The 14,330-nt window shown below is 43.0% G+C and overlaps 2 protein-coding genes across 2 annotated transcripts in view; one reads left to right on the forward strand and one right to left on the reverse strand.

Moving 5' to 3' along the window:
• Positions 1 to 257: 257 nt before the first annotated feature.
• Positions 258 to 4,052, reverse strand: LOC134301075 (anion exchange protein 2-like). The gene is given in 8 exon segments (XM_062985619.1): positions 258 to 338; positions 672 to 845; positions 1,300 to 1,469; positions 2,672 to 2,925; positions 3,075 to 3,107; positions 3,109 to 3,239; positions 3,382 to 3,471; positions 3,957 to 4,052. Coding segments are annotated over 8 exon segments (1,029 nt in total).
• Positions 4,053 to 8,645: 4,593 nt separating this feature from the next.
• Positions 8,646 to 14,330, forward strand: part of LOC134301207 (uncharacterized) — a 13,188-nt gene continuing 7,503 nt past the window's right edge. Inside the window, exons 1-10 of the mRNA XM_062985807.1 lie at positions 8,646 to 8,761; positions 9,541 to 9,647; positions 9,791 to 9,909; positions 10,434 to 10,552; positions 10,807 to 10,950; positions 11,349 to 11,739; positions 12,482 to 12,614; positions 13,400 to 13,584; positions 13,685 to 13,927; positions 14,160 to 14,258. Of these exons, the coding sequence (XP_062841877.1) occupies positions 8,747 to 8,761; positions 9,541 to 9,647; positions 9,791 to 9,909; positions 10,434 to 10,552; positions 10,807 to 10,950; positions 11,349 to 11,739; positions 12,482 to 12,614; positions 13,400 to 13,584; positions 13,685 to 13,927; positions 14,160 to 14,258 (1,555 nt within the window). The 5' untranslated portion in view covers positions 8,646 to 8,746. The remainder of the gene's footprint in view (positions 8,762 to 9,540; positions 9,648 to 9,790; positions 9,910 to 10,433; positions 10,553 to 10,806; positions 10,951 to 11,348; positions 11,740 to 12,481; positions 12,615 to 13,399; positions 13,585 to 13,684; positions 13,928 to 14,159; positions 14,259 to 14,330) is intronic.

Raw genomic sequence — 14,330 nt, forward strand, 5'->3', positions numbered from 1 at the left:
TAATCTGTACAAATTCAATAAAAACATTAAAACAAATTTAAATTAAACATCTATTAAGCAGGATTTAACCATCAATTAATCCTACATATTAATATTAATAATAATGAATAAAAAGTAACAATATGACAATATTAATCCAGTATCATGATTTTATGTTCATATTAAAAATGCTGGTTAACATGATTTTAAAAGTTATAAAGAGACTCGGTTGTTTAGGGCGGTTGGTTCTCTTGGACCCCCTGATTTATTTTTGTTTATCAGACTGGCATGTGCAGCTCTGTGTACTCGTACTCGCCCTCCTTCTCATCAAACGTGGGCTCTCCATCATCAGCATCCAGCTTTGAGACAGACAGACAGTAAGAGTGAGACGGTGAGTGTGAGATGGTGAGAGTGAGACGATGAGAGTGAGACGGTGAGAGTGAGACAATGAGAGTGAGATGGTGAGAGTGAGACGATGAGAGTGAGACGGTGAGAGAGAGGCGATGAGAATGAGACAATGAGAGTGAGACAGTGAGAGTGAGACGGTGAGAGAGAGACGATGAGAATGAGACGATGAGAGTGAGACGGTGAGAGAGAGGCGATGAGAATGAGACAATGAGAGTGAGACAGTGAGAGTGAGACGGTGAGAGTGAGCCAGTCGCTGTATAAATTATTTAAACAGCAGTTCTTACACACTGCATCTCTCTGGAGGTAAATATTCTGGACAAAAGGAACATTTTAAGTGGTATAGTCAGGATTAGGACGAAGGGAAACGCCAGTGATACCGATGTTGACATGACTGCCCACAACCCTGCCAAACACACCAACTGTACCACTGTAAACAAATGCATACGCAGAGTCCTCACCTGTAACACACACACACACACACACACACACAATGTTGATGAAACACTAAGGGTAACTCTCATCAGAAGATCACTGAATAAACAAATTCATTCTCAATAATTCTCTTCAGTTTTGACAAACCCTAACCCCAACCCTAACTCTAACTCTAACTCTAACCCTAACCCTAAGATTTTGTTGTGAGCGGTTTGGTTTTGTTCTGTTGGAATTTGGCGACATTAGCACAGTGCTATGTTAGCATGAGGTGCTTAGTGCTAAAGAATCCCAAGATTTTCCAGTGAGAAGAACTGTGGTGAGAAAAATGATGTGGTGCTAATCATTTTTAAAGATCATGAAAATAAAGGAATAATTCTGTAATTTAACTGAAATAAAAGATAAAAGTTTAAATAGTGAGTTGAGTTAAACAGTACCTGATTGTGTGATAGTGTGTGGAGTTAAGGGTTAAATAAGGGTTACCTTGCGTACATAGACGTGATCAGGGTGGTACTTTGTGGGCATCAGCAGCAGTTTGATTCTCTCACTAAGCTGAATGCCACTTAGTGACATCACACCCATGTAGAGAAAAATTCCAAATAATACAGCCAGGGGAATCAAACTCAACACCTCCCCGATCACAATGGAGAGTCCTAAACACCCCCACATGTAACACACACATTATACACGGTCATAAACACATCATACACGGTCATAAACACATCATACATGGTCATAAACACATCATACACAGATCAAACACTGATCATACATAGTCATAAACACATCATACAGCGATCACTGATCATACACTGATCATACAATGATCATAAACAGCTTCTACACAATGATTGTGCTGAACTAAACACGGCTGTACAGTTACAGTTATATTGCAGTGTTAGGAATGTACTGAGTGTGGGTATCAGAATGAACACTACCATGGGGGTTCTTGGTCATAGAAACTTGTGGTGATCAGGGATGTTGGGTTGCTGTCGTTCTGCCTCTCTTGTCCAATCACTCCGGTTTGGGTAGGAGAGGTGGGCGCTGATGTCCTGTGAAAGCCTTCATGACCTTGTTACCTGCTCGCTCTCCCTTTTAGTTCTGCTGTAATAATTAGGGCTGCCGGAGTCTAAAACTCTCTGTAAAACTGTTTTACTCAACTAGCATTGTACATTATTAACTACATTCTTTGTTGTTTTACTCCAAAGGCGTTCTGATGGAAACCTGTTCACCCACCGAGGTTAAGGATTAAAGTCGAGACTGCCGTGACAACTATGCTGCTCCTGCTGGATGTGACTGGTCTGGAGTAATTTCACCAAGAATGACAAGAAATCACTACAGACATTATTGAAGACTACACCGAAGAACAACTCTATTATTATTTATCTATTTATTACCAGTTATAACTTTTAGATCATTTAATTCTGTGTTCGTATGCTCTGTGTAAATCGTGTATTTATTTAAAGTATCCTCCTGGCCACCCAAGAAGGATGGGCCCTGCTGAGTCTGGTTCCTCTCAAGGTTTCTTGCTGTAATTTTTAGGGAGTTTTTCCTTGCCACAGTCGCCCTCGGCTTGCTCAACAGGGGTTTTTTGTATCTGTTGGTCCTGGATTTTGTAAAGTTGCTTTGAGACAATGTCTATTGTAAAAAGCGCTATATAAATAAAGTTGACTTGACTACCATACACACCGGGTCAGTATAAGATGAAATAAATATTAGATGTATTAGATGGATTGAATGTGATGAATGAGAGAGATGGTGACGGGTGTTGTGTGTTGTTGTAGGTGGATGTTTTGATGAGAGTTTATCTGGGTATCTTCATGGCACTGGCTGTAAACAGAGAGTTAATACCTACCCACCAACAGCGCCACCAGCAGTCCTGTCACTCTCTGCTCTTTCACCTCTTGAATTCTTGGTTTGTCTCCAGGGGCCACAGCGCTACTCATCACCGTCAGAGCGTTTACATGGGTTACCGATCTCACGGTTGCCGCCGCCATCCATGGCAACCCAAAAATGGCACAGGTTCCCCCGGTACAAACAATCAGTAACAGATCCAAGTGGAACCCTGATCCTTTAACTAACATCCTCTCCTTTTTACTTACTATTAACCTGCAAACATACACACACACACACACACACACACAATCATACATTATTTATTATTATTATCATCATTATTATGTTATTGTATTATTATAACTTTTGTTAATTGTTATTAACTTAGATCTGTTTATTTAGATTCAGATGAAGTTACTCACGTGGTGATCTGAGTTTCCAGGGTTAGGGTTAGCTAACCCTAGAGCAAGAAGTGCGCTGGCCACCATCATCCACACAGGAAACTTGTCATCAGAGCCGAGAGGATTAATGATCCAACCTCGTTTATCAGGACTCGTTACAAAGAATCCATGAGGAACACTCAGCTTCTGCTCACACAGAACACCAACACCAAACAGCAGCTCTTACTGATCTGGGATCTGTTGGTCGCCACTGATGCTGCAGTCCTGAATTCTGTCTCATATCAGTTTTCTCTCTGAGTAATAATGAACGCTAACTCGTGGTTCTGACCTGTGTGTATGTATCCTGTACACTGTAGTCCACCAGCACCATAATGAAGATCGCTATAGGAACTCCAAAATCTCCAATGACCCTCCTCAGCTGGAACACACAGTCACACAGGAAAAGTTTAAAATCAAAGACTGTAAAGTTAAACTACTAAAAACATTGAATTTTACCCCCTGAAATCACTCAGAGGCCTAAATGTTTATTTCTGGAATATTGGAAAATGACTGTAGGGAATTACTGCATCTGGATGACAAACTGGACTGGTCAGCTAACACAGACATATTGTACAAGAAAGGACAGAGCCGGCTCTACTTCCTAAGAAGGCTGAGGTCCTTTAACATTTGCAGGAAACTTCTCCACATGTTTTATCAGTCTGTGGTCGCCAGTGTCCTTTTCTATGCTGTGCTGTGCTGGGGTGGCAGTATTAAGAAGAAAGACGAAGCATGGCTGGACAAATTGATCAGCCGTGCTGGGGCAGTGGTTGGAGTTGAACTGGAATCTCTGGTGACTGTGGCTGAAAGAAGGACACTAAGCAAACTTCACTCCATCATGGACAATGTGAACCACCCCCTGCACACTGTTGTTGTAAAACAGAGGAGTATGTTTAGTGACAGACTGCTGTCACTGAGCTGCTCCACGGACAGATTAAAAAGGTCATTCGTACAAAGAGCCATAAGGCTCTATAACTCCAGCATTCGTAGACAACGGTGAACACTAAGGACTGAGCGTATATACATGTACAGTGTATCACAAAAGTGAGTACACCCCTCACATTTCTGCAGATATTTAAGTATATCTTTTCATGGGACAACACTGACAAAATGACACTTTGACACAATGAAAAGTAGTCTGTGTGCAGCTTATATAACAGTGTAAATTTATTCTTCCCTCAAAATAACTCAATATACAGCCATTAATGTCTAAACCACCGGCAACAAAAGTGAGTACACCCCTAAGAGACTACACCCCTAAATGTCCAAATTGAGCACTGCTTGTCATTTTCCCTCCAAAATGTCATGTGATTTGTTAGTGTTACTAGGTCTCAGGTGTGCATAGGGAGCAGGTGTGTTCAATTTAGTAGTACAGCTCTCACACTCTCTCATACTGGTCACTGAAAGTTCCAACATGGCACCTCATGGCAAAGAACTCTCTGAGGATCTTAAAAGACGAATTGTTGTGCTACATGAAGATGGCCAAGGCTACAAGAAGATTGCCAACACCCTGAAACTGAGCTGCAGCACAGTGGCCAAGATCATCCAGCGTTTTAAAAGAGCAGGGTCCACTCAGAACAGACCTCGCGTTGGTCGTCCAAAGAAGCTGAGTGCACGTGCTCAGCATCACATCCAACTGCTGTCTTTGAAAGATAGGCGCAGGAGTGCTGTCAGCATTGCTGCAGAGATTGAAAAGGTGGGGGGTCAGCCTGTCAGTGCTCAGACCATACGCCGCACACTACATCAAATTGGTCTGCATGGCTGTCACCCCAGAAGGAAGCCTCTTCTGAAGTCTCTACACAAGAAAGCCCGCAAACAGTTTGCTGAAGACATGTCAACAAAGGACATGGATTACTGGAACCATGTCCTATGGTCTGATGAGACCAAGATTAATTTGTTTGGTTCAGATGGTCTCAAGCATGTGTGGCGGCAATCAGGTGAGGAGTACAAAGATAAGTGTGTCATGCCTACAGTCAAGCATGGTGGTGGGAATGCCATGGTCTGGGGCTGCATGAGTGCAGCAGGTGTTGGGGAGTTACATTTCATTGAGGGACACATGAACTCCAATATGTACTGTGAAATACTGAAGCAGAGCATGATCCCCTCCCTCCGGAAACTGGGTCGCAGGGCAGTGTTCCAGCATGATAATGACCTCAAACACACCTCTAAGACGACCACTGCTTTATTGAAGAGGCTGAGGGTAAAGGTGATGGACTGGCCAAGCATGTCTCCAGACCTAAACCCAATAGAACATCTTTGGGGCATCCTCAAGCGGAAGGTGGAGGAGCGCAAAGTCTCGAATATCCGCCAGCTCCGTGATGTCGTCATGGAGGAGTGGAAAAGCATTCCAGTGGCAACCTGTGAAGCTCTGGTAAACTCCATGCCCAGGAGAGTTAAGGCAGTTCTGGGAAATAATGGTGGCCACACAAAATATTGACACTTCAGGAACTTTCACTAAGGGGTGTACTCACTTTTCTTGCCGGTGGTTTAGACATTAATGGCTGTATATTGAGTTATTTTGAGGGAAGAATAAATTTACACTGTTATATAAGCTGCACACAGACTACTTTTCATTGTGTCAAAGTGTCATTTTGTCAGTGTTGTCCCATGAAAAGATATACTTAAATATCTGCAGAAATGTGAGGGGTGTACTCACTTTTGTGATACACTGTATGTATGTGTACCTAAGTATATTCATACAAATTGTCACACTGCTGGCCTCGGTGTGCTCGTGTGTGCCACGCCCCTCTTCTCGGTGAGCACACTCACTCCTGCCATGCCTCACTCCTGATTGGTCCCCCTGAGCAATCAGCCCCAGCTGATCCTAATCAGGGACCTTTTATAAGGAGAGCTGAGGAACAGGCTGGCAGGGGTTATTTTGGTTTATGGTGGTTATTTTTGACTTGTTTGTGTTGGACTTCCTCAGGTGATTACTTTGGTTTCTTTGGACTCTGGTTTGCTCTATGTTTCTTGCATTTGTTTGTAGTCAGTTCCTAGTTTGTGTTCCTAGCCTGTGTTTAGCCAGTGTTCCTAGCCTGTGTTTAGCCAGTGTTCCTAGCCTGTGTTTAGCCAGTGTTCCTAGCCTGTGTTTAGCCAGTGTTCCTAGCTTATGTTTAGCCTATGTTCCTAACCCGTGTTTAGTCTGTATCCCTAGTTTATATTCCCAGTCCGTGTACCTAGTTCATGTTCCATACTCTTGTCATTCCCTTGTTTAAGTCTTTAATAAATCCTGGTTTTCTTATACATCTCAGCGTGTGTGTCCGCCCCTTTTCGTCTCGTCCTCACCCCCTCGTGACATAATAACCCCTCCCACTAGGACACAGCGAGATGTTTAGTGTTAGTAATTTTCCGGAGTTTGACTCCATGAGGTTCCCGCAGACCTTTGCACTTAGTAGGCCAGCTCCCTATGATGGAAGCAACCACAGTGTTGAAGGATTCCTTCTGCAGAGCCGGCTCTATTTGCAGTACCTTAGCGATCCTCAGCCCACTGAAAGACAGCAAGTGCTGTTTATGATGTCTCGGCTGAGTGGTGCAGCTCGCAAATGGGCTAGGTGGCTCTGGACTGAGAAGGGAGCTGAGCTCAACTCAGTGCAGGGGTTTGAGGGACTCATGCGAGATCAATTTTCAGATGCTCAGGTTCGGGTGAGTCCTTTGCCAGGTCCGTCTGTTTCCGTGACTCGTGGTCAGTCCAAGGCGTTTATGAGGAAAGTTTATGACTGTATCCTGCCTGTTTGGGTAGCTTTACGTTCTCCAGTGTTTTCGCAAGTGACTTCGGACACCTCTCCAGGGTCCTCACCGTTGTTTCAAGGAGTTTCTCAAGGATTTTTGCAGCTGACTTCGGACGCCTCTCCAGGGTCCTCGCAGCTGAATGACGTTTCTCCAGTGTTCTCCCAAGTGACTTCGGACGCCTCTCCAGGGTCCTCACAGCTGAGTGATGTTTCTCTAGTGTTTTCGCAGCTGGTTTCGGACGCCTCTCCAGGGTCCTCACAGCTGAATGACATTTCTCCAGTGTTTTCCCAAGTGACTTCGGACGCCTCTGCAGGGTCCTCGCAGCTGAATGACGTTTCTCCAGTGTTTTCTCAAGTGACTTCGGACACCTCTCAAGGGTCCTCGCAGCTGACTCCGGACGCCTCTTCGCCAGGGTCCTCGCAGCTGACTCCGGACGCCTCTTCTCAAGGGTCCACGCAGCTGACTCCGGACGCCTCTATTCAAGGGTCAACGCAGCTGACTCCCGAAGCCTCTTCGCCAGGCTTACCGCAGCTGACTCCCGAAGCCTCTTCGCCAGGCTCATCGCAGCTGACTCCCGAAGCCTCTTCGCCAGGCTCACCGCAGCTGACTCCCGAATCCTCTTCGCCAGGCTCACCGCAGCTGACTCCCGAAGCCTCTTCGCCAGGCTCACCGCAGCTGACTCCCGAAGCCTCTTCGCCAGGCTCACCGCAGCTGACTCCCGAAGCCTCTTCGCCAGGCTCACCGCAGCTGACTCCCGAAGCCTCTTCGCCAGGCTCACCGCAGCTGACTCCCGAAGCCTCTTCGCCAGGCTCATCGCAGCTGACTCCCGAAGCTTCTTCGCCAGGCTCACCGCAGTTGATTTCTGTTCCCGAGTTGGCGCATCCCGATGGCGCTCCTGTTCCCGAGTTGGCGCATCCCGATGGCGCTCCTGTTCCCGAGTTGGCGCATCCCGATGGCGCTCCTGTTCCCGAGTTGGCGCATCCCGATGGCGCTCCTGTTCCCGAGTTGGCGCATCCCGATGGCGCTCCTGTTCCCGAGTTGGCGCATCCCGATGGCGCTCCTGTTCCAGAGTTGGCGCATCCCGATGACGATACAATACACAATACACAATTTACAATACACACAAATCCAACACACACCTGATACACAACAGAGGAGAAATGAGGATAACGAGTAAAGAAGTCGTTACTATAGTGACGTAAAGTAATGAGACAGTGTGTAATGAGTAACAAGACTCCCACTGATAGACACCCACACACACACCCACACACACACACACACACCCACACACCCACACACAGTTCAATACACACAATATACTGGGGGACTGGACCTAGGGAAATGGAAGAAAAGGGCTTGAGCTTCATAGTAAAACCAACGAGGTGGAACTAAGACTGGATAAAGGGGTCTGAGGCCAGTGAAACCAGAACCACAGAACCACGGTGCTGGGAAGTGAAACATCCTGAAGGAAATCAAAGTAAATGAGGTTTTAGTGGGTTTTCAAAGGTTTTGGTGGTTTTATAATAGTGTTCTAAGATATCTCAACATAGCTGTTAAGATATCTTAGAACACTAACCCTAACCCTATTGTAATTTCACACACACACACACACACACACACACACACACACACACACACACACACACACACACACACACAGAGAGTTTTATTAATACACTTCAACAGTGATTAAGCTGAATTTTTATTTATTAACCACTATTTAAAGTAAGTGCAGTAACAGAAAATGTCCTGCAAGCGGCGCACTGTACACACACTGTTCCCTCAGAACTAAGAAGTGGAAGAAGGCGGAAGTGGTGGTGATAAGCCCCGCCTTCTCTATACAGAACTGCACTGTAAACAAAACAATAAAGTTTATCTAAAACTCATAACAAATTTATATTCAAAATAAACTGGATTAAAGGGGATTAATGGCAGCAGAGACGGTGAGATTTATTACTTTATATAAACTTTTACTTTACGGTGTTAGCATCGTTATTTTTAGCGCAGATTATGATCAGATTAAATTAGCAGCTCAGCTAACAATGCTAACAGTCCCAGCAAAATTCAAACATTATTAATTATTATATGATTTAAAGTAATATTTCCTAAATGATGGTAAAATTAAATATTCTGTTATATACAGTAACAGTGTTTAATACAGTTTAACTTTATTATTAATTTCATATCAAAATAACTTCCTAATAAATAATCACATAATCAATAATTCACTTTTTATTATAGCAGCTCATTTAGCTTTTCATTTCACATTATATTAATAAAATAATTATTAAAATAAAAGTAATAATAATACTATCACTACTATTACTAATTATAATGAAATAATAATAAACTAATAATAATAATAATAATGGGTGGTGCAGTGGGTGGCACTGTCACTTCACTGCAGGTAGGGTCTGGGTTCAATTCCCCTCTCGAGCAGCCAGGGTCGATTCTGTGTGAACTGCCCTTGGCCTCATTAGAGAAACTGATCTCGTTCATGTTGTTTATTTACTGATAAGTAACAAACCAACGTAACATCCTGAAAAAGATCACTTCCATCCTTCTTCCAAGATAGAAATGTTTAATCTAACACTGATCAGGTGATATATCAGTGATCCCTAAGGGCCCCCCACTTTCACACACACACACACACACACAAACAACTTATAGAGTGTGTGTGTGGACAGTATCAGTGTGTATATATCATGTGTGTGTGTTCCAGACTCTAAGAGAATTGTTGATGTTGCTGGGTGAGATGGGATTCAGTGAGGATCAGATTCGAGCAGCTCTAAATGCCGGCTGTTTTTCACCATCAGAAGCTGCTGAATGGTAAATAATAATAAAATAAAGTTTATTATTATTATTATTATTATTATTATTATTTTACACATACATTTACATTTTTATATCTGAACATTGAGGTTTAATTAGTGAGTATAGTATGTGTGGGTGTGTAATGTGTTCACATGCAGGATTCTACAGTACGGTGGGATGAGACACACACTGCTGAAACACACTGAACCGGACACTAATGCTTTTGCGGCGTTTAATCCTCCTAAACACCCTGCAGGACCCCCGGCTGAGACTGCAGGTACTGAACACTCACTTTAACTGCTTCCCTAAACTACAAACATCTCTGTGTGGTTTACTGTGGTCCATCAATCACTGCTACACCCCCTGATGCTTTTCATGCTTTTCATTCTGTTACTTTCTCAGTTTTTCCTCGATCTCTCACTGACTCGCTAGGCTGTAATTAGGGTTAGGACTAGGATTAGGGTTAGAGTTAGGGTGGAGTGATGCTACATGACTAAACACTGATAATCTCAGTTATAGGTTAAAAGGGGGTTAGTGTGCACGAGGCACAACACTTTAAACCAGCACAGGTCAGTAGTGATTAAACATGTGAACTGGGTAAAACTGTGAAATTCTGATGATTATAATAATCTAATCACACTTTAATGTCTGATAATAATCAGGTAAGAGTTATCAGACGTTTTATTTCTGATACTGTTTAATTATTAGATGTTTCTAACCCTGTTAAGACTGTGCTGTCATGCTGGAACAGTAAAATGATTCTTTATTGATTATTAATGTTCATTTTCTTCTGATTGGAAGTTTCTGCAGTAGAACGTGAACCAATAAAATCTCGCCTTCAACACAATGATGGATTTATTATTCAGCAGAGAGAGAGAGACGCCCAGCTCGCTCGAGCACACAGGTTACAGCATCAGCAGGTATGCCTCTTCATCTAAACATGCTTATGTCTAGGGTTAGGTTACTCCATCAAATTCTAAATGTCTTTATATTTGCTAAATACAGTGTATTTGATTAGTAAATACATTATAAATCTTTTTTACTTTTTAAATTTTGTCTATTAAATGTTTTAAAAATCACAGATTAGAGTTTTTTTCTTGCATTTTGCAAAATGAAGTTTGTATTTATCTGTCCATCTATTCATGTGCACCTCTGTGTGCTGTGTGTGTGTAAGGAGAAAGAGTTGATCCTAAAAAGAATAGCAGACGACCGTCAAGCTCAGCAGGAGAAACACACCAGCAGCTCCAGCACTTCATCTACCAGCACCGAATCAAAGAAACACGAAGAACCTGTCAGCAGTAATACCACTGTACTGATGGTTAGTGCACACACACTCATACACTAGCTTACGGTCCTCATCTGCCTTTCAATCAACACTGACCTCCATTAAACCTCCTTCATTAAGGTCTGATTTATGGAGGGTGTAGAGATGGTTGTTCATCCATCTCAGTACTGGAACTGTTGGAGCTCGTTTAGAGAGACACTTACCAAGGCCCTTCATACCTGTACACCTAATTCAGCATGACGTCCTAATAAATCATTTGATATCTCTGTCCTGATCTCTGCCGTTCACAAAATCAAATCAACATCAAATCAATGTCATAATGCAGAATAAGATTTAATTTCTGAGTGCAGAGCAGAACGAGTGTGATGAACGTAGAATGTGCCTGTGTGTAACCTGTGTATAACGTGGGTGGAACGTGTGTGTGTGTGTAGGTCCGTCTCCCCTCAGGTGAATCTCTGCGTGTGTGTTTTCCGAGCAATGCCCTGCTGAGTGATGTGGTTGATCATGTGACCAGTCTCCGCCCGTCTCTCCCCGCGTTTTCACTGCTTCATGGCTTCCCGCGGCGGAGTTTCAGTGAGAGAGAGTTGTGCGATTCTTTGTTCTCTTTAGGACTCTCACCCAATGCAGCTTTGGTCCTGCAGATACGAACCCCCCCTGCTGATAGTAACACTGACCCTGTCCACACCGACCCCCCTGTACAGAACAGTGCAGTGGAGTTAAACCCCCCGGCAGCGTCACCACTGTTTCCACAGCAGCACCGAGATGAGGCGGCAGCAGAGGAGGCGATCATAGATCCACCTGCTGAATCTCCTCATGTTTGGGGTACACACACACACACACACACACACACACACACACACACACACACACACACACACACACAGAATAATAATAATCTTTATTTATGATGCACCTTTCATACAACAGGAGTTCAAAGTGCTTTACAGGACAGAACATTGCACAAATAGAATAATACAAATAAAAGAATAAAAATAAAAAGAATCAAATAAAAAAAGGGCTTGATTAAAATGAGGTGAAAATCCCACAGCAGTTTTAAAAACCGGCCCGGCTGAACTCAACATCATACCGCGCTTAAAATCACTGAGATCACATTTCTCCACATTCTGATGTTTAATGTGATAGTTGGCTGTATTCACCGGTCTGTGTCTGCAGGATTGTATATATTGCACACTCTACCATAACCACATTAGTGTGATTATCAGTTGAGTGTGTGTAGTGAGTGTAGACTTTGCCCTCCCAACAGCAGGGTGTGCTGCATGATTGAATACTGGTGTGTTGGGCTCTTTATTTAGTTGTGCTGCTGGGCTGGTGTTGGGGTGATTTGGGGTCAGTGTTTGGTGTTTACTGGGATGGTATTTGATGCCGAGTTGGGGCTGGTGTTAGTTGCTTGTTGGCTCATCTCTGCTGGTGGTGTTTAGGTTGTTGTGTGGGTCTGGACTGGTGTTTGGAACAGTGTGTGTTCAGTCTCCAGAATTATTTGTGTTATCTTTACATGTTGAATGTTTTTTAAACACATTGTGTGTGTTTGTTTTCTTATTGTTAGGACGTGGACACAGACTGATACCTGAAGATGAAGAGGATGAAGAGCAAGCAGTGCTGGTTCCTCCCTTTCCATTATTTAATGAGATGAGAGACGAAAATCAACATCACTGGCCCGACCATGGAAACCGACTCAGGTACATAAACACACACACATAAACACATATGTTTATATAATACACACAGACACACACAAAATATTAGTATTCAACAGCACGTCTGATCCGAACTCGCGGATCACTCAGTGTTGTGTTTATGTGTGTGTGTGTGTGTGTGTGTGTGTGTGTATATATGTATAGATAATAGGTTTGTATATATGTGTGTGTGTTTGTGTGTAAATATTAATAACTGTATTTACAGTGGGGGAAATAAGTATTTGATCCCCTGCTGATTTTGTAAGTTTACCCCCTTACAAAGACTTGAACAGTCTATAATTTTTATGGAAGGTTTATTTTAACAGAGAGAGACAGAATATCAACAAAAAATCCAGAAAAAAAACATTAAATAAAAGTTGTCCCTGACGTCCTTTGATAGCTCTTTGGTCTTGCCCATGGTGGTCGAGAGATTTGAACGGAAGATTCTGTGACAGGAGTCTTTTATACAGGGACAGGACTAATTTGTGTGCCTCATGGGCACATAACCGGTCTGTGGGGGTCAGAATTCTTGCTGGTTGGTAGGGGATCAAATACTTATTTCCCTTAATGAAATACAAATTAATTTATAACTTTTATTTAATGTTTTTTTTCTGGATTTTTTGTTGATATTCTGTCTCTCTCTGTTAAAATAAACCTTCCATAAAAATTATAGACTGTTCAAGTCTTTGTAAGGGGGTAAACTTACAAAATCAGCAGGGGATCAAATACTTATTTCCCCCACTGTATATAATTTTATGGATATAAAGGTATGTCTTTGTGTGTGTAAGGGGGGATGAGGATCCAGTAGGGGGTGCACGTTTACCTGGTGATGCAGCACTGCAGCGATTACAAAGAGTTGATCTTCATCCTTCTCCTCCTCATCGCTCTGATCCTCTTCCCCAACACAGCAAAACCTACAGAGTCCCTAAACTTGTTACCATGGCAACCAGTGCTGCCGTCTTCCTGATTACTGGTCAGAATTACACATATACATGTTTGCTTACACACCTTCTCACACACAGTACAAAACACACTCACACTTTCTACAATAGTTCACTGTCTGTATTTCTCAGCTCCCTGTAAGCAGTACGTCAGCAGTTTTTCGGGTTTGACCCCTGAACTAGCTGAGCGACTGTTGGATCACTTGATTTCGGAGCGCGTGTTGAGTGCGCGGACTCTTCAGCTGTTTGTGGGCTGTTCCATCAGGAAGCTAATGCTAAACAGCTACCCATACACCACCAACACCCTGCTGCAGCAGCTCGCATCATTCACCCACCTGACCCACCTGAACCTGGCTAACTCTGCTCTTATCACAGGTACCAGTAACCATCGTGTGTGTTTCTTATTTTCACTTTAATGCATTTGTTTTTAAATGTGGCATCGAAACACATTGTTAATTAGTAATGTGACTGCCAACTTAAATCAAACACTAATCTGTGTAGATAACAAACTATTAAGATATTAGCACTGAGTGTAACTGTGTGTGTGTGTGTGTGTGTGTGTGTGTGTGTGTGTGTGTGTGTGTGTGTGTGTGTGTGTGTGTTGTAGATAAAGGACTATCAGTACTGAGTATGTTAGTAAAGCTGCAGTATCTGAATCTGTCATTCTGCTCTAAACTCACTGGTTCCTGTTTACACCCAATGACACGTAAGTTTCATTAATAGATGTACTAATTATTATTGTTTTATTATTATATAGGGGTGTGAATACTTGGATTGG

Source organism: Trichomycterus rosablanca, chromosome 23, assembly GCF_030014385.1.
Source record: "Trichomycterus rosablanca isolate fTriRos1 chromosome 23, fTriRos1.hap1, whole genome shotgun sequence".
Classification (NCBI taxonomy): Eukaryota; Metazoa; Chordata; class Actinopteri; order Siluriformes; family Trichomycteridae; genus Trichomycterus; species Trichomycterus rosablanca.